This window comes from Perca fluviatilis, chromosome 6, assembly GCF_010015445.1.
Source record: "Perca fluviatilis chromosome 6, GENO_Pfluv_1.0, whole genome shotgun sequence".
Taxonomy (NCBI): Eukaryota; Metazoa; Chordata; class Actinopteri; order Perciformes; family Percidae; genus Perca; species Perca fluviatilis.
In genome coordinates this window covers 12,273,643-12,296,139 of record NC_053117.1, presented here as the reverse complement: position 1 = coordinate 12,296,139, position 22,497 = coordinate 12,273,643, and the positions used below count along the sequence as shown (strand labels likewise).

Sequence of the window (22,497 nt, the reverse complement as noted above, 5' to 3'; positions counted from 1 at the left end):
TCATTTCTCTTCCCTCCCATCAGCATTTGGTGTGTTGGGTCAACCCATCATCCCTTCTTCTCTCCCCTCCTCCCCTCTCCCACCAAACTCACTCTTTACCATTTCATGTTTCCTGTCAGGGATCCTGAGCTCCACAGTGATGCATCCCTGTGCCCCGTCACAGCGGCCAAGGATGACATCCACCTTACATCTCACTCTAGGAAATCTATTAACAACAGATTTCTGTTTTTCCTTTCCATTATTCTCCTGTTTTGTTGGTTTTCTTCTTTTTGTTCCTCTCCTCCCTCTCTAACTCCCCATCCTTCTCTGTTTGCGTTTTGTTTATGTTTGATTTCCTACCCTGTGAAGTGGCCGTATCAAGTACCTCGATATGTATCAGATGCTGCTCCACATGTCCCCACCCTTAGGTTTGGGAAAGAAATGTCCGCCAAGAGTCGCCTACAAGGTAGACCTTCATCTTCCTCCACCTTGTTCCCTATGCTCGACAATCTTTTTTCCGATTGGAGTGAAGTCAAGCCAATGTCTGTGCTCTACAGTGTTCCCTCTTTTCTTTGCCTTTTGCTAGCTTGCTGATATTTTTGGTGTAAGCCCCTATCTCATCTTTACTGTCTTTACTGTTTCTTTGTGTGGGCTAATAACCCATCACTAATGATAATAACATAAATCTTAACTAAGAAGACTTAAAGTTAATGACAATTAGCATATATTGTTTATGGAGGAAATGTGCTCCCTTTTGTCATAATTATTATTAATTAGTATTATTTCCTTTTGGTTGGTACGCCCTAGTATGTGTTTTATTTTGTGGAGCAGTGTGTGTGTGTGTGTGTGTGTGCGTGCGCACGCACGCGGAAGTGGGTGCGTGTATATGTAGCTTCTGTTGCTTTTCTGTAGGAGTAATACTTTCTATGTGTGCTTTTCACTTTGTTGTTCTGTCTTTGCTGCCCATTCCCTCTCATTCTTTCTCTCATCTCACTCTATCCACTGTTTGAAATATATGTGTGTGTGTGTGTGTGTGTGTGTGTGTGTGTGTGTGTGTGTGTGTGTGTGTGTGTGTGTGTGTGTGTGTGTGTGTGTGTGTGTGTTGTTAGTGCTCCACAGCATTGACAAAAATAAGTCAGTTTTTTTTTTTTTTTTATTAAATTTTGGCTGAATTGCCAAACTCACCAGACTCCATTTTAATAAATAATACTTTTAGTGTGTGTAGTATGGAGCCAGCATACAGTATTTCTACATGTTTTTTGTTTCTGTCAGAGTAGACTGACATGAAAATGATTTAAAGATGAAGCTCTTTGAGATCCACCATGTTTGTTGACATATTCAACAGCTCTGCCTACCTAATAATGCATGTTTCGGTCTACTTACAATGTAAGCAGAATCAAGATGATAATACCAGGCGTAGGCGACAGTGGCAGGGAGTCTGTCTTTCTAATTGATTGTGCAGCTTGAGGTTGTTTCTGTGTTTGTATGTATGTGTAGATGAATGTGTGACGACATGCAAACTGACGTGGTTGTACAAGCGTGTGTGTGTGTGTGTGTGTGTGTTTGTGTGTGTGTTGTGTGTGTGTGTGTGTGTGTGTGTGTGTGTGTGTGTGTGTGTGTGTGTCCCTCAGCTCCCCATCCTCATCTCATTCTGACTCTGGTCTGTCTTACTTTCTGCACTGCCACTGATAGCACATTTAGGTGAATGCTTTTTGTGTCCAGGGGAGCTCCACTCTTACAACAACAATCCCACAGCATAATGTATGCATCTAGTGGTGCCGTTAGTCCTATATGAACCAAGTCTTCCTGCTAAGGCTGCCCAAGCTTGGAGGAATGGACACTGTTTATTGCTAGCTGCCACTGTACATGTAGTACATACTCAACCCCCTCAACTCCAAGTTGATGATTGCTAGGATGGCAACCACAGAGTCGAGCTCCTGTGACTGTCGAGGCACCTTCATGGTTATGCGTTACATGCCTACTCTCACCTTTCTTTCGGTCAATGTCAGTCTTGCACCAGTGCACTTTGACTTGCAGCGTAGTGCATACTGTAGCCAATAGCAGTGAATGTGAATGTCTAGTTTGTCTCCTCTGTATGTACTTGTAGAGAAGGCTTTTTGTGTGCTGAACTCAGTCTCAGTAACTATTTTTACATGGCCAAACTTTCACATATTCAACAAAATTCAGCAAAGCACTTGTAAAGTACTTTATACTAAGAGAGTGAATCAATGGAGGTTATTGGATCACAGCAGCACACAGATTGATTTCTCTGGGTGAATTGTATGTTCTGATGGGGTTGTTTGCCATCACTCAGTGATCTTAAGTCTCTATCACCACTCATCTCCTCTCCTCAGCGCCTCGTCAAAATGAACATGCCCATCGCTGATGACAACAGCGTCCATTTCACCTCCACTCTGATGGCCCTGATTCGCACTGCCCTGGGGATCAAACTGGCCTCAGGTCAGAGAAACACACCTCACATTATTGGAATAGAATAGAATAAAAATGACTAGGTTAGAAATTTCCATCCCAAGAAAAAACAACATGAATAATGTTAACTTTGCCTCCTTCTAACCTTGGTTTAAGAAAGAAAACACTACAACATAAATTATGGATCTACTAGTACAAGTCAGTCAGAGCTATGTAGAGTTTGTAGAAATGTGAAGACAACAAACAGATGCTAAAATTAGGGTAGTGTTTTCACCTCCCATTTAAGACCAATTAAAGATAATTTAGTGCTTTTTTTCTTACAGTAAACTAAACAGTGAAAGCTGTGTGTGGTTTAATGCACTTTTTCTAATGTCTAAACTAAATAAACATGATGTGCAAATGATACAGGGGAATTACTTTATAGCAGTGCACCACAGTAACTAATAATATATTTGTCATATTATATATGATCTATGCTTTTAATGGGTTTATAATCTACTGTTAGAAACCCAAAATGTGCCCGTACCAGATTTCAAGACTTTAGAACAATCAGAACAAATTCTGTGTCATTTTTCCTTATCATCCTAAATATAGTATTTTAAATGATGTATTGAAATTTCAAAACTTACCTCACTGGTGTTATGTTATGTAAAATGGCAGCTTTAGCAGCCAGCCATTTAGAAGCATTACAGATAGCCAGCTGCTATTTATTGTTCTTTATTGTTCTGGAAATAAGCAGATGGCTTCCATATGTACCCATTAGGAATCTTTGTGCTGTGCCGGGTGTTTCTGATGGATTTTGTCTCCTAGTTTCACTGTCTCTATCTGTACTTGTAATGAGGATTTCTCATTGCATCTTGCCTCAGGAACAACTTATTTATAGCTTTGCTTGCATTTTGTTGTAAATCTCGAATAAACTAGTTAGAAGATGTTTCTGGCACTTTTTCTGTCTCTTTTTTTCTCTTTTTTAAATTTAAAACACTGTACACGGTGCTGTGACTGGCAGATGGTCTATGTGTTTTAATAAAAAAGGTTAAAAGTCTCTCTCTCTGTGGATTTGCAGGCATGGTAGCTCAGCGAATATCTGACTATGAGTTAAAGAAGGAGTTGTCGACAGTGTGGCCCAGCCTCTCTCAAAAGACCATGGATCTGTTGGTGACGCCACATAAACGTAAGCATTTCACCATTATCTACATTTTGAACTTTCTGTTTTTACACAATGTCCTTGTCACAACCTGAGTCCTATGACCATGGTTAAGTGAGAGAGGTGCTGTTTTAAGTTTACATAACACTTGTTATTTAACAAAAGTAACTAAATCATGCATATAACAGAACATTAAAAAACATGGCATGTGTACATCAGTGGTGTGCATGGAAGGTGAGAATGGTGTGTGAATGTTGTAAAATACATAAAATATATGGAGAACCTAACTTTGCCACAAAATTTGTCTGGATCATCGGAAGTAAATTTCCAGGATTGACATCCGGCATGTGGCTCACGTGCAGCATGCCCGCTCTCTGGTTGCCGTTATTAAAGGGGTGATAGAATGATTATATAGGGTATTTTACACTGTTCCTTAAGGTCTCCTAATGGGGTATGTAACATTGGTTGGGCTGAAAATTGCCCGAATGCTATTTTATTGGGCCCTTAACTACCCTGTGAATATGGCTCTATTTGGAACAAGAGCTTTTCTTCCAAATATGGTATGCTCATGAATATTCAGAATGAGGTGCGCGCTGATTGGTTTGAGCAAACTACATAGAAACACATGGGAGACTTGACAGCAGGCCTCATATTTCAGACACTGCAAAGTTATACATTGTTTGTCGGGCTATTTTGTTATTAAATTCACTTCTGAGACTTTTTTAAGTGAGAAATCAACTATATAAAGCTCAAATATGGGCCGTTTTACGAAAATTGACGGCCAATTGCAAATTTGGTAAGACTGTGTGTCGGATTTCAGCGCCGGTGCTGCCTGTGTTGCTGCCTCACCGCCCGGCCTGCCTTCCTTCACAGACCCCGGCCTGCTGTGAGGTACTTGGAGCTCCGTCACGACTGGCAGCCCACAGCACTCCATACCCGCGCAAAGTCACCGTCTTTTGGGCTAATGGACAACCAAACACAGGCAGCACCGGCGCTGAACTCCGATACATAGTCGGACAAAATTTGCAATTAGCCATCCATTTTCGTAAAGCGGCCCATATTTGAGCTTTACATAGTTGATTTCTCGCATAAAAAAGTTTCAGAAGTGAATTTTGTAATGGAATAGCAGAGATCTGCGTAACCTAGCTAGATTCAGAAGACTACCTGATCTCAGGTCAGTTGTGTAACCTATGTAAATGTTGGGGCGTGACCGTTCTCTTAATACACCCATGGGCGTGACAAAGTTACAGGTCTTGGGAGGTTGACGTCAACTTCCAGTTTTGTTGAGATTCGCCCGTTTTCAGCAGCAGTTTCAAAATATGAAATTTTCATAGTAAAGGAGTGTCAATGGGATTTTGAGCTTCTATGTCTGTCCTATTTACCCACCGAACTGTCATTATTCAGCTATGACAGAGTAAAATCGGTTTTGCATTCTATCACCCCTTTAAAATCCCTTTGCTACAGAAAAAACAGCAACCTTTTAACTAGCTTGGTTCTGGTTCTTTCAGGGATTTATTGTAAAGATTTACAAAGAATATGTTTATGGCATTTACTCTCTAACTGGGACATTTTGGGGCCAATTGGTGGGGATTTTTTATGGACACAATTCACATGGCGATACACTAGTAATTACGTGTAGATGTATCCAGCTAATTTAAATAGCTCACGTTACTGTATTGTGTGAACAGTTAAATTAATTTAATAATGTATGTGGAGTTTTCTTTTGCGGTGTGCAAATGTTCCACCAAAACAAGTTCCTTTCCGAGACTTTTTGCAGAGCCACCTTCAGTGCGTCCGAAGCTTAACACTGCCCAAGACGATTGTGATTGGTTTAAAGAAATGCAAACAACCCAGAGTTTTTTTCTCCTATCCTAGAATATATGTGGGTGCAGGCAGACCTTACTACACAGCACTGTGGAGATAGGTCTGGCAATGCGAGACTACATATGTAGTAGTACTGCGCATCTGCTTATAGTTGAGGCGTTTTGTGGAAACCTTCCTCTTAGTCTAATAAAATATAAAGCCTGAATTCAATATTCACTATTCAATGATTATTTGTACAAGAAGTTACATGCATCATAACACATCCCTTATTCTCACCCTTAGCACCATTTATGTCTAGAGTCTCTCTCTGTCTGCTGAGAATTGAGAGTTCAAGGCTGAATCCCACTACTCAGTTCTAATAACATTTTGTTGTGAATAAGCCGTTAAAAACGTTCACCCTGGAACAGAGAAATGCAGCACCTTTGGCTGTTTAACAGAATCCTAAGTGGGTAATTTTACATTCTTATTAGAGAATATTGCATCAGCTAGAGTATGATAATCTATCATGACCACTGATATTGTACAGTCTCTCCAAAGAGCAAAGAACATTTTAAAGTTGCAAGATATTTGATGATTAGCTTTTATTCTCGAGGTTGTCAGTAGAAGTAAAGTGAAGGATGTTTACTTTTAGCTATCTGATAAATATTGCCCCAGGTGAGTACATGTGTGTTAGTGTGTAAATGCAAATTGTATGTTTCGTGTGTTGTGTTAAAAATAAATAAAAAATTGTTAATCACAAAAAAGAAGTGTTTAGAACAGAAAAATCTTTTGCACAGCTATTAAATTAGACAGGTGCGTAAAAGAAGGATGAGTAGGTCAACATTTTCAAAGAAACTCCTGTACACTGTCTATCTTGCAAAGTTAAATTTAATAGCTGGCAACGTTTCGGTACTAGACCTGCATCAGGCAAATTGTATAAGATACAAGAGATGCCATCTTTTGTAGGAGGTGGCTGTGGGTCTGCACCAATCCTATTCTTCACATGAAATAAGGCATAAATACATAACATATTTTTGCTATACATATAGAGCTTATATACAACACTTTATATAGTAACAGTAATAAACCATCCCAAAGAAATCTATATTTGATGGATGTAGATTTATGTATAATGAATGCTAAAACCTATAAGCTAAAATGCATTCATAGATATGTTCCCAAATATTGCAGGTAACTTTTACATCCATAGATAAATAGAAAAATTCATAATAAAGACACAAAAAACTCACAAAAATTCAATGGGCAAATACTTCATCATCATACATCACTTAATGTGTTAGATAACCATGGTCAAATGCATCTCCTAAGACTGCAGACATTTAATTAATTGATTAATACAAAGAATCTACAGGCCTGCAGTAAAAAAAGAAAAAAAGAATAATTAGCAGGTTACATTTGTGGTTGAGACTAGGTTACCATATAGAAAAAGTCAAAAACATCAGGGCCTCTAAAGATATATGTGTTCACCACTAAATTACATAAAGGTATTCCCAGTCAGTTCTGTCAAGATTCTTTTTTTATTTACCTTTAAGGTCCCATGGCATGAAAATTTCACTTTATGAGGTTTTTTAACATTAATATGCGTTCGCCCAGCCTGTCTATGGTCCCCCAGTGGCTAGAAATGGCGATAGGTGTAAACCGAGGCCTGGGTATCCTGCTCTGCCTTTGAGAAAATGAAAGCTCAGATGGGCCGATCTGGAATCTTCTCCTTAGGTCATAAGGTCATGAGGTCATAAGGAGCAAGGTTACCTCCCCTTTCTCTGCTTTGCCCACCCAGAGAATTTGGCCCACCCATGAGAGAGACACATCATGGCTTTCAAACGAGCAAAGTGGCAGTTGGTCAAGGCCACACCCCCACCCTCCACCTTGCCTCCCCCCCTCAATAGCTACAGACACAGAAATGGCACATCCTAAGGAAAGTTCATTGTGGGACTGGCTAGGGTGGCTGCAATTCTGCACCAAGGCTGAATTTCGGGAAAGAGACTTCAGATACAGTATTAGGGGACCACTAAGGCCTATATAAAAGCATCCAAAGAGCACCATGTCATGGGACCTTTAAATGTCTATTTTAATTACTTACTGTGAATTAATCAAATCACTTACTGTAAGAAGTTCCTTTTCTCTAAAGTATTAGGGAGACAAGCAAGTAGATAGGGATGAGTCAGCAGAATCTCCTCTCCCCTTTCTTCCTCTCTTTTTTTTTCCTGTGCTGTCCTCCTACCTCACATCCTTTCTCCTCCCCCGTACCTTCTCAGACAATGAACTGACGGTAGGGAAGGTTTATGCGGCCCTGATGATCTTCGACTACTATAAGCAGAATCGAGCGAGGAGGCTGCAGCTGCAACAGCAGCAACAGGGCACATCAGGCTCCCAGGTACAACATCCACACCACCTTGCCTGCACACACACCGCACACACACTGAAGCACACACACATTGGATGTACTATTGAAAACCTGTATGCATGCACCCACATATATTATGCTTGCACACACTGAATACGTTTACATGCACATATTATTCCATTTTTTGCCCTTTTTCTGAAAAAGACGATATTGCAACTAAGCTATTTACATGGCTAATGAAAATGAATATTCCACTTGTATATTCCCGTGTACATGCAGCTGTGCAAAATAGGATTTTTTCAAAGTTTTCCTCTGATGGTGGGCTTGTTCGACTGTGCAAACATAGCCTCCTTCTTTTATTCCTTCAACAACCTTCTTGAAAAGTTCAGCGTTGCCATTTTTGTGCAATTCCAACAACCTGTTGATATCCGAGTCTTTCACAGTGTTTAAAATGAGGATGTGTTTCTCCGACCAGAGATGTGGGCTTTTCTGGGCATGCATCTCTGTCAGCCTTGCTAACTGTTGGCATAAACTGTCACAAACTGCGGTATAAACCCCAATTGAGACGCATGTTTAGAATGTGCTGTATAGTTATATATGTCCAAAAATTGCTCCTAAAACCCAAATAGTACCTGCATATCCCCCATGTCTTAATCGGAAAATGCTATTTTCGGAAAAAGGCCTTAATCAGAATATCCAAATGGAATATGCTGTTTAAATAAACCATATTTGGGAATATAGCCATGTTCTAAATAATAGTGTAATATTAGTGTGCATGTAAACATACTCACTGATACACACTTTGCCTGCATGCATACACCCATGCAAAGAAGATGGTTTTGTATCCACTAGTCATTCACTGGTGGGTTACAAAATCTATTATCTGCTTTGCTAATTTAATCTTTTCAGTTTAAAAGGCACCCAGTAATTGGTTACCTGCTAAAGTAGCTTTTATCAAAGGCACACTTAGCAGCTACAGCCAAAGATGAACTTGCATTTGGCTGCTGGCTGGTAGTTATTTGCAACCTTGCACATCTATTGTAGAGGTGCACGTTTGTTTCCGCACACACAAACACTCACACAGATACACACAGATGTACTACATACAAGCATGACTGCGAGGAATGAATATTTTGGCCCAAGTCTCCACATCTGGGTGGCACCGAGACCCTGCTGCCAGACCTGGGCGCAACAATATTCTGCCTGCTGCCTCTGAATGTCTTCAGCATGTTGCCATACGTCTCTCCTCCACAGTGCAAGGTCGGGGCTCTGTTTAAGCCATTGCTGCCTCTGACTCACATGCAGGAGAAAGATCTGCCTATGATGTTAAACAGTGTGGAGCCTCCCAGCATGCTTCAGCCCCAGCCCAAATCCCATGCCAAGTCCCAGCCACAGACCAGACCTAGCTCCAACTCCCTCAACAATGGAGGCACACTGTAAGTTCAACGCTTGAGGAACTAAAACCTAAGTTACCACATCAACACTAAAAACTACACCCAGAGTAAAAAAAACTAATTTTACAAACAACATCTTTACAACCTCAACTCTTTCAATCAAGGTAGCTTTTAAACATGCAGTAGGTTAAGGTGTAGTTCACTGCACCCTATCTAAAAATGTAATCCTGACCATTAAATCCTTACCCCAGAAAAACTAAGGATGAAGACAGAGGGCAAGATTTTTTAAGAGAATGGCATTGTGCTTGTGTGCTGGGGGTGCAAGCTGCGTGTATTCAGTGGCTGATTTAGTAAGAGAGAGCAGAAGTTTATCACGCAGTTGGCAGTTGGACTGATCCCTGTACTGCGCTCCAGACGCACTCTGTGACTGAAGGAGAGTTCAGATTCAAGGTTCTTTATTGTCATGTGCACAACAATAACGGAAGTAGTTGTTGGCAATGAAAATCGTAGGTCTCATGCACCTCCAACAATGCTCATTAAATAACAAAGAAAACATAAAACACACAAGTTAAAGCAAAATCTGAATCTACGACAAAGAAAAAATATAAAATACTGTTAGTTTAGATATAGGGCTAAAATATAAGAAAAAATATTGAATGAAGTAGTACAGTTATATAATAAGTAAATTTGTGCAATGTAAAAGAGTGGATGTAGGAATGTAGTATGCAATATATGCATTATATATATATATATATATAAATACATATAGACGTAAACAATTCTTAAGTAAAGTGTATAAAGATAAAGTGACGGTTTAGAGGTAAAGTGACATGAGGCTCAGTTGGTGCAGTTCAGCAAATCACTAAACTCAGAAAAGGGGGGTCAGCAGGTCCAGCAGCTGAGAGTGGTGCTCATCCGAAAAGCTTCTTCATACCTGGCTGTTGACAGGCCTGTAACCTCTTTGGAGATGTTCACACATTGGCTGTGTCAGGTATCACTCACTGTTTACTAGATAGGGCGATTTATTACATGGACAAGCAAGACCATCTCTGCATCCATCTCCATCTCTACATCACAGGGGGCACCGAGGCAGAATTGTTTATCTTGATTTTCTCATATAAAGCACTCAGTAACTCTGTTTTGAAAAAGTGCTTTATAGAAAATGTTTATTAGGGCCAGAGCGCCGACAGCGGCGAAGGCCCTATTGAAACTGAAGGAATTATTATTATTCTTTCTTTCTTTCTTTCTTTCTTTCTTTCTTTCTTTCTTTCTTTCTTTCTTTCTTTCTTTCTTGTTCTTCTTTCTTCTATTATTTTCCCGTCCAATGAATTGGCTTTTTGAGGGGCTTAATATATTCAAAAACTCACCAAATTTGGCGGTCGCATCAAGTCTGGTGAAAATTTACGTATTTTAAGGGTTTCGGAATTAGTGCGCAAAAATGGTGCGCGCTAGCGCCGCAAAGTTAAGAAAATTGAGCCCCTGCAGTGCGTTTAACGTAGACTCATGAAACTTGGTACACATATGTAACATGTCAAGATGTACAACAAACGTCATTACAGCCATACCCTAAACCCAACAGGAAGTCCGCCATTTTGATCTCAAAGTTCGAAATTAGTGCGATTTTGGCCATTTCCACATGTCGTACTTTAACGAACTCCTCCTAGAGATTTCATCCGATGGACTTCAAACTTGGTCTGTACCATCCCAACACCTTAACGATGAAAAGTTATTAAAAGAAAAACCTTTCGTCAGACGGTGTGGGCGTGGCGTGGCAGCCATTTTGAGTGTTTAGCGATGAACAAAGAAGATGTTGTAACTTGAGTGTACGTTGTCGTATCTGCCCGAAATTTCTCACGATGGACAAGGGTCCAGGCCTGAGGACACCTACAGGCCAAAATTGACTTTTGGTCATAGCGCCCCCCCCCGGCCACAGGAAATGCGCCTTATATGACAAACATCATCCGATTTACATGAAACTTAGAATGTGTGGTCTACATGTGATACTGAGCCGCCTCCTATAATATGACCACGCCCCTTACTCAGGCCACGCCCCCTTTCATAACATTTGAACCGTTTAAGGCGTTTCGCCGCCGAAACAGGAAGTGGGTGTAACTCGAGTGTACGTTGTCCGATTACCTCGAAACTTTTCAGGATTCATAAGAGTCCAACCCTGAGGACAAATAAAGGCCGATAAACATCCAGTATGCTGCAGTCCTGGGGGTGAAAATGCCTTGTTGATGCTAGAGGTCAGAGGAGAATGGACCGACTGATTCCAGCTGATAGAAGATCAACTTTGACTCAAATAACCACTCATTACAACCGAGGTATGCAGCAAAGCATTTGTGAAGCCACAACACGAACAACCTTGAGGCGAATGGGCTACACCAGCAGAAGACCCCACCGGGTACCACTTATCTCCACTAAAAATAGGAAAATGAAGCTACAATTTGCACGAGCTCACCAAAATTGGACAGTTGAAGACTGTAAAAATGTTGCCTGGTCTGATGAGTCTCGATTTCTGTTGAGACATTCAGATGGTAGAGTCAGAATTTGACATAAAAAGAATGAGAACATGGATACGTCATGCCTTGTTACCACTGTGCAGGCTGGTGGTAGTGGTGTAATGGTGTGGGGAATGTTTTCTTGGCACACTTTAGGCCCCTTAATACCAATTGGGCATTGTTTAAATGTCACAGCCTACCTGAGCATTGTTTCTGACCATGTCCATCCCTTTATGACCACCATGTACCCATCTTCTGATGGCTACTTCCAGCAGGATAATGCACCATGTCACAAAGCTTGAATCATTTCAAATTGGTTTCTTGAACATGACAATGAGTTCACTGTACTAAAATGGCCCCCACAGTCACCAGATCTCATCTAGGGCTGCAGCTATCGATTATTTTAGTAATCGACTATTCTACCGATTATTCCATCGATTAATCGAGTAATCGGATAAGAAATACTTAGTAAGAAATACTTAGTAAATAGCAATAGTAAATGATTATTATTGCTGTTTTACTAAAAAATACACCTGTCGTTTGTATACATACAAAAGACAGGTTTCCTTTTTTAGAAAAAGCAAACATTTTTATTGCCAAATTCCAAGACCCTTAAAAAACAAAATACATTACAATAGTACATTTTTAGTGGCCCAAATGTTAATATTTTTCACCAGCTTCCCCTTCTTGCCTCTGGCTCTTTGCACTGGATATGCAAAAGAGCTGTTCACTGACCAGAGGGTAAATGTGACGGTACAAAGCTTACAGCAGGGCTATTCAACTACACTGTTCTGGGGGCCACATTTTCAGAAGTGAGGAGAAAGAATAAAGAATACAGACATCACCGTCATGATGACGTCGTTCACGTGCATATTAAGTGGCCATGCTGGGGGGAGGCGCCGGTTTGTCTCCGGCAGCAGCTAAGTTTCCAAAGATTAGTAACAAACTAATAAACAGTTAGACTACAAACCGACAGCTTTCGTTTTAGCTTGTTGGGAAAACATCGCTATTAGCAGAGAAGCATGCTGTAGGCTAGTTGTGTAAAACAGCGCGGTGGACGAGAGCAGCAGCCGTTAATTACCTTGTGTCGGGTTCGCTCCGTGGAATGGATGAGTACACTGGATGTTTGTTACAGAGATGATGTAGCAGCATGTTTAAGGCAGTTCTGAAGGCGAAAGGGGGTCAAACATGGTATTAGTAGGGTGTTCCTAATAATCCTTTAGGTGAGTGTATATTTAAATGCCTGTGACTCCCCACCAGTCACTCAGAACTAGAGAAGCTTTTTGGATGAGGGCTGAAACATCCTCAAGAAATTTACCACAAGTCCATTAGCCTTTGACTTTGAATTTATAGATATCCTATGACCTGGTTAACTGAAAATCTCCACAGACATGGGCAGATTATATATATAGATATATGTATAATGTAATTTAATACAATGTGGTGTCAAGAGACTCCTACAAAGCTAAAAGAGCTTCTAAAAAAACAGAAAGGTTTAATGAGTTTGATTTCACTAGATACTAGAAATAATAGTTATACAGAACGTATCAATGACTACTAAACAGTAATTCAAGGTTTCCCCGAAACCACTAAACTGTGCTCACACACACTGTGGCTACAGCACTAATACACATGCATTCATGATTGGGAATGAAAGTTATCAAGTTGTCAAATGAAGTTCCATTTGGGCGTCAGCAGATGAAATGTAAACCTCTGACCTAGATTCCCACAGTAAAAAAAAAAAGCTGGCGGTGAGCGCCCCAACACCCCACCCCCACCCCCACCAAACAACAACAAAAAAATTGGGGCGCCCCCCCCCCCACCCCCCCCCCCCCCACCAAAAAAAAACCCCCCCCCCCCCCCCCCCCCCCCCCCCCCCCCCCCTCTTAACCTGCTGTGTATGTGAAACTGTATTTTACTCATTGTTGAACAGATGTATAACTGTTTATATGGCTCATGGTCATGAATAGGGTTGGGTACCGAAACCGGTTCCACTATGGTACCGGTTCCTATGCAAACGGTAGTATTCGGACCGGATTAGAACGCGAATTTCGAAATTTTCTCCCTTTCGGAATTTTCTCCCTTTTCTGCCAAGTGGCGCACGTGCCCGCTCGCAGTGTGAAGCGCGTGTCCGCGCTATTCCCCCGACATGCACTCTACAATCCCTGCTGATAGACACCTTTTTGTACACGCTCTGAAACGGACGTAAAAATATCCCACTTTCTCTGTAGTCTACCGTTAGCTAGCTACCGTAAATGTAGGCTACTTTTGAAATGGCATATTATCCCTCTGGGCTCACCAAAACGGACGTGAAAGCTATTAACCATTCACTGACCGCACGTGATCGCTACATATTACACTTGCTCTGGTAGTCTATCGTTCAGGACAAGAGCCTGTAGCCTGGTGGTGGGGGAGGCGAGACAGCCTCCCCAAATTGTCTGGCCTTTCAAACTCATACCTGTGTGTGTACAGACCTCTTGGACACCGTCTGAGAGAGTTTTCTCCTGGGCAGGACATACCATAAGTCAGGAGAGGTGTCCTATCTTGCCAGAATATATGATCACTTTTCTGCAAAAGAACGGCAAAAGTTTGAAGCTGGTTGGCATACCAACTCAACATTTTTTTTTTTATTTATTTAGTTGTTACTTGTTAATAGTGTAACTGTTATTTGTTAAATTATTGTAGCTGTGTGTTAGGTGACTTAGGTTTACTTATTACATATTTAAGTACTTTAAAACATTAATATATTGTTCAATTTAAATAATTTTCAATAAAAAAAACTCCATAAAAAGCCTTTCTTTTATGTCATTTTTCAGTTTTTCAAGAATCGGTTTAGGAATCGTTTAGGAATCGGAATCGTTTTAAAAGTACCGGTTCGGCATCGGAATCGTAAAAATCCAAACGGTACCCAACCCTAGTCATGAAGTGACAATGACAAAAGTTAGAAGACTATTTGTTAAAAACATAGTTAAATAATAATAATATAGTTAAGTTATAGTTAAATGTTATTGTAAACATCTAGTAAAAGTACAAATTAACACACAACTTTGCAAACCAGGTGAAGAGTAATATTGCACTGTCACTGAATACATGTACCGTGAATTCTCCCAAAGTGGCCAGGGCCTTTATTTACCACAATTGCTTAAAGAACCAGACCTGTATTAGAAACAGGCTTATTTTAGAATACTGTTTTATAAAGTATGTCTCATGATACCGTATTGGTCCCCCACCCCCTCCCTAATAATTCTAATGAAAACACATTGAATAAAACAAGGTATTTTGTTGTTTTTAAAATCTTTTAAGATGAAAGTGTCACATTTAAGTTAATGGTAAATATTTCCAAGGCCATCTGCTGAAGAATACTGATGCTTATGGTGAAATAAACCACACACAAGCACACACCAAACGATGCTAATGGTATTGTGTGTGTGTGTGTGTGTGTGTGTGTGTGTGTGTGTGTGTGTGTGTGTGTGTGTGTGTGTGTGTGTGTGTGTGTGTGTGTGTGTGTGCGTGCGTGCGTGCGTGCGTGTGCGTGCCTGCCTGCCTGCCTGCCTGCCTGCCTGCCTGTGTGTCCAGGAGTCGGTGGAGATGAGCGAGATGGAGACCAGTGCCAGCAGTACAATCCCAGTTCCTGGCTCAGGTCTGGAGAACCAGGGCAGAGCTGCCTCTATGCCTCGACTCAATGCTGAGCTGCAGGTAACACCTCATCTTCACCACACCTGTGTTCATTTTATGACCTTTTTGATTTTGTTTTAGTCTTAGCCATTTGACAGAAATGCATATTATTCAGTCACATTTTAGTCATCATTCAATATTATGTCACTGTTAGTAAACAAAAACTAAACTCTAGTTTATATTGTTATATTTTAGTCTCATTTTTGTTGTGCATTTTTTGTTTTAATGTTGCGTTGTTCTTGTCAATGGCAAGTTTAGCAGAAAAGGCCCTGTATCTCTTAATAGCAGACTGTAATGGTTCACCCACACACAGTGCCCATGCTGTTCTGCTCTAGAGTTATACAACAGATTGACTGACCTCAGTACAGTAAATGCAGTTGTAAGTTCCAACCTCTGGCTGTTCAAACAGAGTCGCTCAATTACTCTTGTTCTTGCTCACTTGGCATTATCACAGCTGCATGATCTCTCCACTGCATAGCAGAAGCTGGATTTACTCATCTGTTCTAGGTTTAGCTTGTGAGTAGTTGTGAAGCAACTAAACCGTCAAGTAACATTCATGGGATAATATTCCTTTAGCCAATAGTTACTGATGGCCTAAAAATACTAAAGATAGCCAACTTAAACTAAAATTTAAGCAAGTAGAAATGTGGGCATGCTGGGCTGCATGTTTTTCAGCTGTTTTCTCCTGCTGTTTTGTCTTATTTTTAGTGGGATTGTAGATTACACCGTGTCTATACAGGATTGTAAAATGGAAGAAAATAGACAAAGCGTAAAAATACACTTTGGGTATTGCTTGGGTAAAATGTGAGCGTTACGCTGTTGCCTCAACAACTGAACTGTTGTGTTGTCCTTCGGGTCCCAGTGACCCGAAGGACAACACAAGGATTATGTACTTCCGTTTACTTTGTTGAGAATTGCTCTCTAAACCCTGTTTCTTGTAAAGTAAGTAAGTAAAGTTTATTTCTAGAACACATTTAAACACAGTTTAAGCTGACCAAAATGCTGTACAAACAAGAACTAAGGTGCTGTATTAACCCTTGTTTAGAGAGCAATTCTCAACAAAGTAAACGGAAGTACATAATCCTTGTGTTGTCCTTCCGGTCACTGGGACCCGAAGGGCAACACAAGGGTTACAATAGAAAGTGAGACAGACAATTTAAAAACGCAGCTGAAACACGTTTTTTTTCTTGTTTCGTCTGGGAACAGGGTTGTCAATTATTTTTCTTTTATAGTTTTTGTTCACAATTACCACTGTACAACACCTGCAAACACAAACATACCACTGTGATTGGAACTTACAAACATGTAGGAGCTGGGACCAAAATGCAACCTAGGGTCTTTTTGTGAATGTACCTGAGTCAAACTTTAGTTTAAAAGCATATTTAGGACGGAATCGCCACTTTTAAAGTGCCCATATTATGAAAGAAACACTTTTTCTGGGATTTGGGGTGTTATTTTGTGTCTCTGGTGCTTCCACACACATACAAACTTTGAAAAAAATCCATCCATGCTGTTTTGAGTGAGATATTGTGACGTCACAATCCGAAACGAGCTGGCTAACCACAACCGTTTGCTTGTAGCGTTAGCATGCTACCTCGTTCTCAATAGCATAGCACTGCTACAACACACACAAGTTCACCATAATCTACAAAAGAACTACTTACATGTGCGCCTTCATTTAGAAGTCTCCCATCTAATCCTGCCTTGTAACGGACCAAAGTTGGAGAAACAGGCTTTCTTTTACTGTCTCTAGAGTTAGCTAGCTGACATGATCTACATCTGAGCTACTGCGCATGTGCGAGTGCAATCAAAGATAGTACAGAAGAAGAAGAAAAGAGGTCTCACTCTGTAGCTAAAACAGAAACCAGGTGAAACGAGGATCTGCAGCAGTGAGAGAGAGCTGTGCAGTACAACAAAAAATATGGTGTTTTTTGAAAATTAAACCATGTAAACCTATTCTGGCAGACCTGCCAACATGTACGCATTTTGCTTACTCGGCACGTATTTTGACCCTTAAGTACGCTTGTACGATTCGCTGCTCTCTAGGTGCGCATTTTGTTGCATCTCTCATTTCTCCGGTTTCAGTTTCTATGCAATCTAAATCTATGACGTTGATTCTGCCCCTGAGGAGTGGAGTGAATAGCTTTCGGCCAATCAGAGCACTGCATTTTAACCCTCCGCCCACCTGCCCCTCCCTTCTTATATACTGTCTATGGCCCCTCCTAGCCAAATGCTTCGCGCGTTTAATTCAATTCAGTGCCTCAGCAAGCCAGGCTGTCCGGATAACCGTAGGCTTGCATGCCATGGCTGAACCACCTCAAAAAAAAGGTTCGGAACATAGACAGTATATATCGGAACGATTTCTTAACGGGAGATATAGCCTTTCCTCCACATGTCCAGACTACCTCACATAGACAGTATAATAGAACATCATCACCCGTTCTGCACCGTGTGCAAGACAGACATCGACATCAGTCACCAAGGGGCAACAGGTAACGAACACAGTCCCATAAACAAATACTCCCCACCCCCCGAAACATAATGATATTACAAATAAATGGATTATAAGAAAAAAGCGTTCATAGTGTCCATCAGCGACACGGACATTATTTTCCGGAGTTGTTTACGCTGCGTTGAAGCAAGCTGTCCTGTCACTGTTCCCCGTGGTCAGAGCCAGAACCAGACGGTAATTGACAACATCTGTGTCCTGTCAGTGGCGACAGCAATGTGACCGAGCAACTGATAACATGTTGAGAATTAATGTTTAGTCTTGCTACACATAATATTACATTTTATCAGCGGTGGAAAGTAAGTCTTCCGTCGGCTACTTTGATTCAATTTTAATTGGGTATTTTTCATTTAATCCTACTTATTAGGCTACTTCTAGTCCACCACAATTCAGAGTCAAGTAGGCTATTGAACGTTTCACTTAACTATTTATTTTATAGCTTTAGTTACTTTGCAGCATCAGATTAATAATATAAAATAATATGAATAAATTATGATGTATTAAAGTGGATAAAGATGAGACTTTTTTGACCCCGTGGTGAAATTCACAAGCTACCTGCCAAGAATACTCCCGCTTTTATTTTGGTGAAATTAACTCAAAAGTAATGCAAAAGTAGTGTAAGCATTACAATTCGGAGACAATAATATTGTAATATAACTAATTACTCTCAAAGACAGTAACTAGTAATCAATAATGTATTACATTTTGGAATTAACTTGCCCAACACTGGTGTCAATAGGCTAGCCTATCACACCTGCCATCCTTCCCATTAGTTGGGGGCAGTTAGAAAAGCGGTGGAATGGCTAGAAAACTAAAAGGTTTTAGAAAGGCCAGGTGCTGATTAACGTCAGATAAAGGTAACAGTTAGGCTATTTATGTGATGTGATGGCAACTGACGTAATGCAATGTAACCCATGTAAAATTTTTAAAAGCCTATCTGAAAATATCTAACCCATGTTATTTATTAGCCTATAATTGTGTCTCTGTCAGGCTTCCATCTGTGCTTTTAGTAGTTGCTTTAGGCCTATTTAATTAAAGTTGCTTTATGAATAAATCATCACTTAAACTACTTAATTTCCCTTCAGTAAACAGAAGAAGGATACGTGTTAACCTGGTCTAACTCTCATCTTTAACACAGAAGTACTTAGGCATATTTATTAGGTCTCTCTGCCTCCTGTTGGTTAGACTAACAAATATATGGGCACAAAATATTGGACAGGATATAAGAAAACATTTGTATAGTAGTTTCACTATGCGTACAGCCATTCATCCACTCCTCTACACAGTAATAATAATTTATTGTAATCTAGAAGGTAGTGATGAGCCAAACAATGTATTTCCAGGTGGAAGAAGTTTCCATGGGCTATGCCTCCTGTACAACAGTTTGTTTTCAATTCAATGTTAGGAGTGATAGCAGTAATTGTATAACATTTATGGTCTACTTGTATATGGTTATGGAGTAACAAAGAAATCTTGATTGGTGAAATTATATTATGGTGTTAGGTATCTCATAGTTTTCTCATTGGTGAGTGCAATGGTGGAGCGATATTGGCGGTGGGCTGTCGGTGATTGGTGCGCGTGCCCGCGGGGCGGGGGGGGGGGTTGTACTCATACAATTTCTTCAAGGTTGGCAGGTCTGTTCTGGTACAACCTTAAAATACAGTTATGAACCTGAAAATGAGCATAATATGGGCGCTTTAAGATTTACCGTATTTTCGTTTTTTGGTCAAATGGCCTTTTGAATGGGAGTGGTATGGGCACTTTTATGCTAGTCTCAAAATAGCTATTTTTAAAACACTAAGGGCCTGATTTACTAACACTAGCGCAGTTTGCGCTGCGTCTGTTTATGCGAGTTCGGTAATAGCGCACGCTATGCTTCCACATTTTGCGTAGTATTTATCAACCCTGACACCCATCAGGCAATCAGCGTCTTTCTCCGCCCACTATACCGTAATTTGCGCTGTAGCAAAGCGGTACTTGTGCTATGATATGGCTGAGTGCAGACTGCGATATCCCCACTGCTGATGCTATGACTGTTTATAATGATCCTGATGCCAATATTTGTAATGTAGCGAGGAGTTTAACAACTGCTGAATGGGATGTGAACGCTGAGTGGGAGATGCAATTTCTTCTTTGATTTCTTCCAGTAACTCTAATATTGCATGGCTGCTTGATCTGTAACGCTAAATGATGTTGTGTTCACTGACAAAGTGTGATTCTTGTGTTAAAAATATTTTCAGCCTCGCCTATGTCTTCGTCTTGCTCAAATTACTGTTGCCATTTCACCAGCGGCATAAAGGTCTACGAGGAAACTCGACTGCGGCTGGTTTAGACCTGCTTTAAAGAGGCGGAGAATTTCCCCCCGCAGAATAGAGGCGCACTCCTACTGACAATCTTTGTAAATACCACGGAATATATAATTAGGGGCACTTTGCGCTTATCCTCCCACCTTTTTGGGTGGAACTCCCACTTTCCCCACGACCCTCCCACGAACGCATATTGAAAGCGCAACTTGTCTCTTCTCGCTCATGTGGCAGACAATCTGCGATTTTACCCAAGTGCGCCCTGTTTGTAAATAGCCCGCATCGGTTAAATCAGTCTTTGCGACCAATTAGCGCCTGGAAACAGGCGCAAACGGCTTGATAAATCTAGCCCTAAGAAGGCTCGACACAACACAACTTTGCTCGAAGTATCACCACATTGACAACATTGTTTGTGTACCCAGAGTTTCCTGAAAAGAAAAGTTTTAAACAACTCACCGTGCCTCTTGTTGTTTCCGGCCGCTACCACCTCGCCAGTCAAAAAAGAGTCGATATCTGAATGCGAATGAGTCTCCATATGAGGCTCCTTTTTTAACTACAAGGTTAATATTGTTTTTCAATTACGACAAAACAAGAAATAATCTGTGCATTTATATGGAACTAAGCTTTAGGAGCTTTCCATCTTTATTCTCCTCCCTGTTATGTTGCATTCGGAAATTGATTGTTTTTGACTGATAAAATGGCTGCGGCCGGAAACAACAAGAGCTACGGTGAGTTGTTCAAAACCTTTCTTTTCAGTAAACTATGGGTACACAAACAAAGTTGTCAATGCTTTTGTTAAGGTTTAGAGACCCTGGTGATACTTCGAGCAAAGTTTAATGTTGAAAAAACAAAAATACGGTAAATCTATAAAGTGGCGATTCCGTCCTAAATATGCTTTTAAACGAAAGTTTGACTCGGGTACATTCACAAAAAGACCCTAGGTTTAAAAAAAAATCTAAATAAAACTTTTATTAGATCTTATATATAAATATGATAAACTCCTCATTTCCTGGTTGTTGTTGATCGATTCATGCATTTGAGGTGCATTCCTTTCACAGCCCAATTGGAAGAGCGTGTTGATCCTACTCTCACAGCAGAGGAGAAGTAAATCCTGGCAGTCCGCCAGCTATTTGTCCAGTATCATTTTTCTCTTGCTGCCAACCGAAAAGATGATAGTGGCTCCAAATGGCTTTGGACCCAAGATTTACTGGGAGAGGAAGAGGGTAATTATGTTAGTGTAGAGGAGAAATAATCTGGAGTGGAGGATTAATCAATGGATGAAAGGAATGTGTGTGGAAGGTTGCCTTGTTGACTTGCTGTCTTATTTTTCTCACCTTCTGGGACAGAGGGCAGGAAATCCTCTAGCCAATTCATTTAATACTGGCCTTTTGGAAATTTCCTCATGCTTGAGTGTGATGGGAACTGTACTGTGCAGTCTGAACTCTGTCGCTCCAGCCTCAGTCACAGCACTTTTCTTTTGCTTAATTTGAGATCAGCTTTGCCAGGATTATGAGATGACATCTGTTATCAACTGTTCCCTTTATTGAGATCCTTCTTTTTGCTGTGGTGACATGGGAAACCTCAGTGAGTCAGCCAGTCTGGCCTCCTGATCTGTTCACAATGAAGTTGCATGGAAATCAAAGCCAACACTAAGTTCCCTTAACCCAGCTGATTTGGGACATTTTATCCTAATTTTCCAGTTTCATCACCTTTTAATACAGTATGTGCAGAACTATATTGTAATGTGCAGGGTATACTCTTGTCGACCCCTCTCCAGACAACAAGCCTGGCAGGCAAGAACAGAAACTAATTGAAATCATCTTAGAGATATCTGTGATAGTCACAGAGGCAGACTCCAGGATGTGCTGAAAGAAGCAGAGGGAGTGCTGTGCAAATATACATAGAAAAATGTCTCCAGTGCATCCTGCAGTGCATCATTTTGTCATATTGGCAGCTGATGAAATATGTTCCCAGTTCACCCTGACTACATGTTTGGGTTTACCAGACCTGTCCAACAGTCTCTCCGCCATCTGATCCAACTCACCACCAGGTGTTGATCAGTTGACAGCTCTGCTCTGGCCCCAAGTAGGCCCCATGGATTAAGAACCGTCAGCCGGAAAGCTCCACTCTGTTCCGGGCAGGGTGCTGCAGCTCCTTTTTGTCCCATTCATATGGGGTCTGTGAATGGCTCTTAGTCTGGCCCCTCCTCTAGACCAATTTGCCTTAGGGGGGCCTACCAGGAGCTATATCCCCTAAAAAACACAACTGCCAGGGTCACAGGGTTTTTTTTTCACTAAAGTATAAATACAAGACCTTAATTGGAAATTATCAAATTAACTATCTTTCGATGATTAACTTATACTTAAAGGGGCTGTACTTGATATCTTTAGAACA

General features: G+C 40.7%; 2 protein-coding genes across 2 annotated transcripts in view; both read left to right on the top strand.

Annotated features, from left to right (window-relative positions):
* Positions 1-2,433, top strand: part of LOC120561038 (voltage-dependent N-type calcium channel subunit alpha-1B-like) — a 261,579-nt gene extending 259,146 nt beyond the window's left edge. Inside the window, exon 44 of the mRNA XM_039804005.1 lies at positions 2,334-2,433. Within this exon, the coding sequence (XP_039659939.1) occupies positions 2,334-2,349 (16 nt within the window). The 3' untranslated portion in view covers positions 2,350-2,433. The remainder of the gene's footprint in view (positions 1-2,333) is intronic.
* Positions 2,352-22,497, top strand: part of LOC120560512 (probable voltage-dependent N-type calcium channel subunit alpha-1B) — a 40,622-nt gene continuing 20,476 nt past the window's right edge. Inside the window, exons 1-6 of the mRNA XM_039803111.1 lie at positions 2,352-2,439; positions 3,473-3,580; positions 7,633-7,751; positions 8,976-9,157; positions 10,064-10,106; positions 15,193-15,312. Coding sequence (XP_039659045.1) covers positions 2,352-2,439; positions 3,473-3,580; positions 7,633-7,751; positions 8,976-9,157; positions 10,064-10,106; positions 15,193-15,312 — 660 coding nt within the window. The remainder of the gene's footprint in view (positions 2,440-3,472; positions 3,581-7,632; positions 7,752-8,975; positions 9,158-10,063; positions 10,107-15,192; positions 15,313-22,497) is intronic.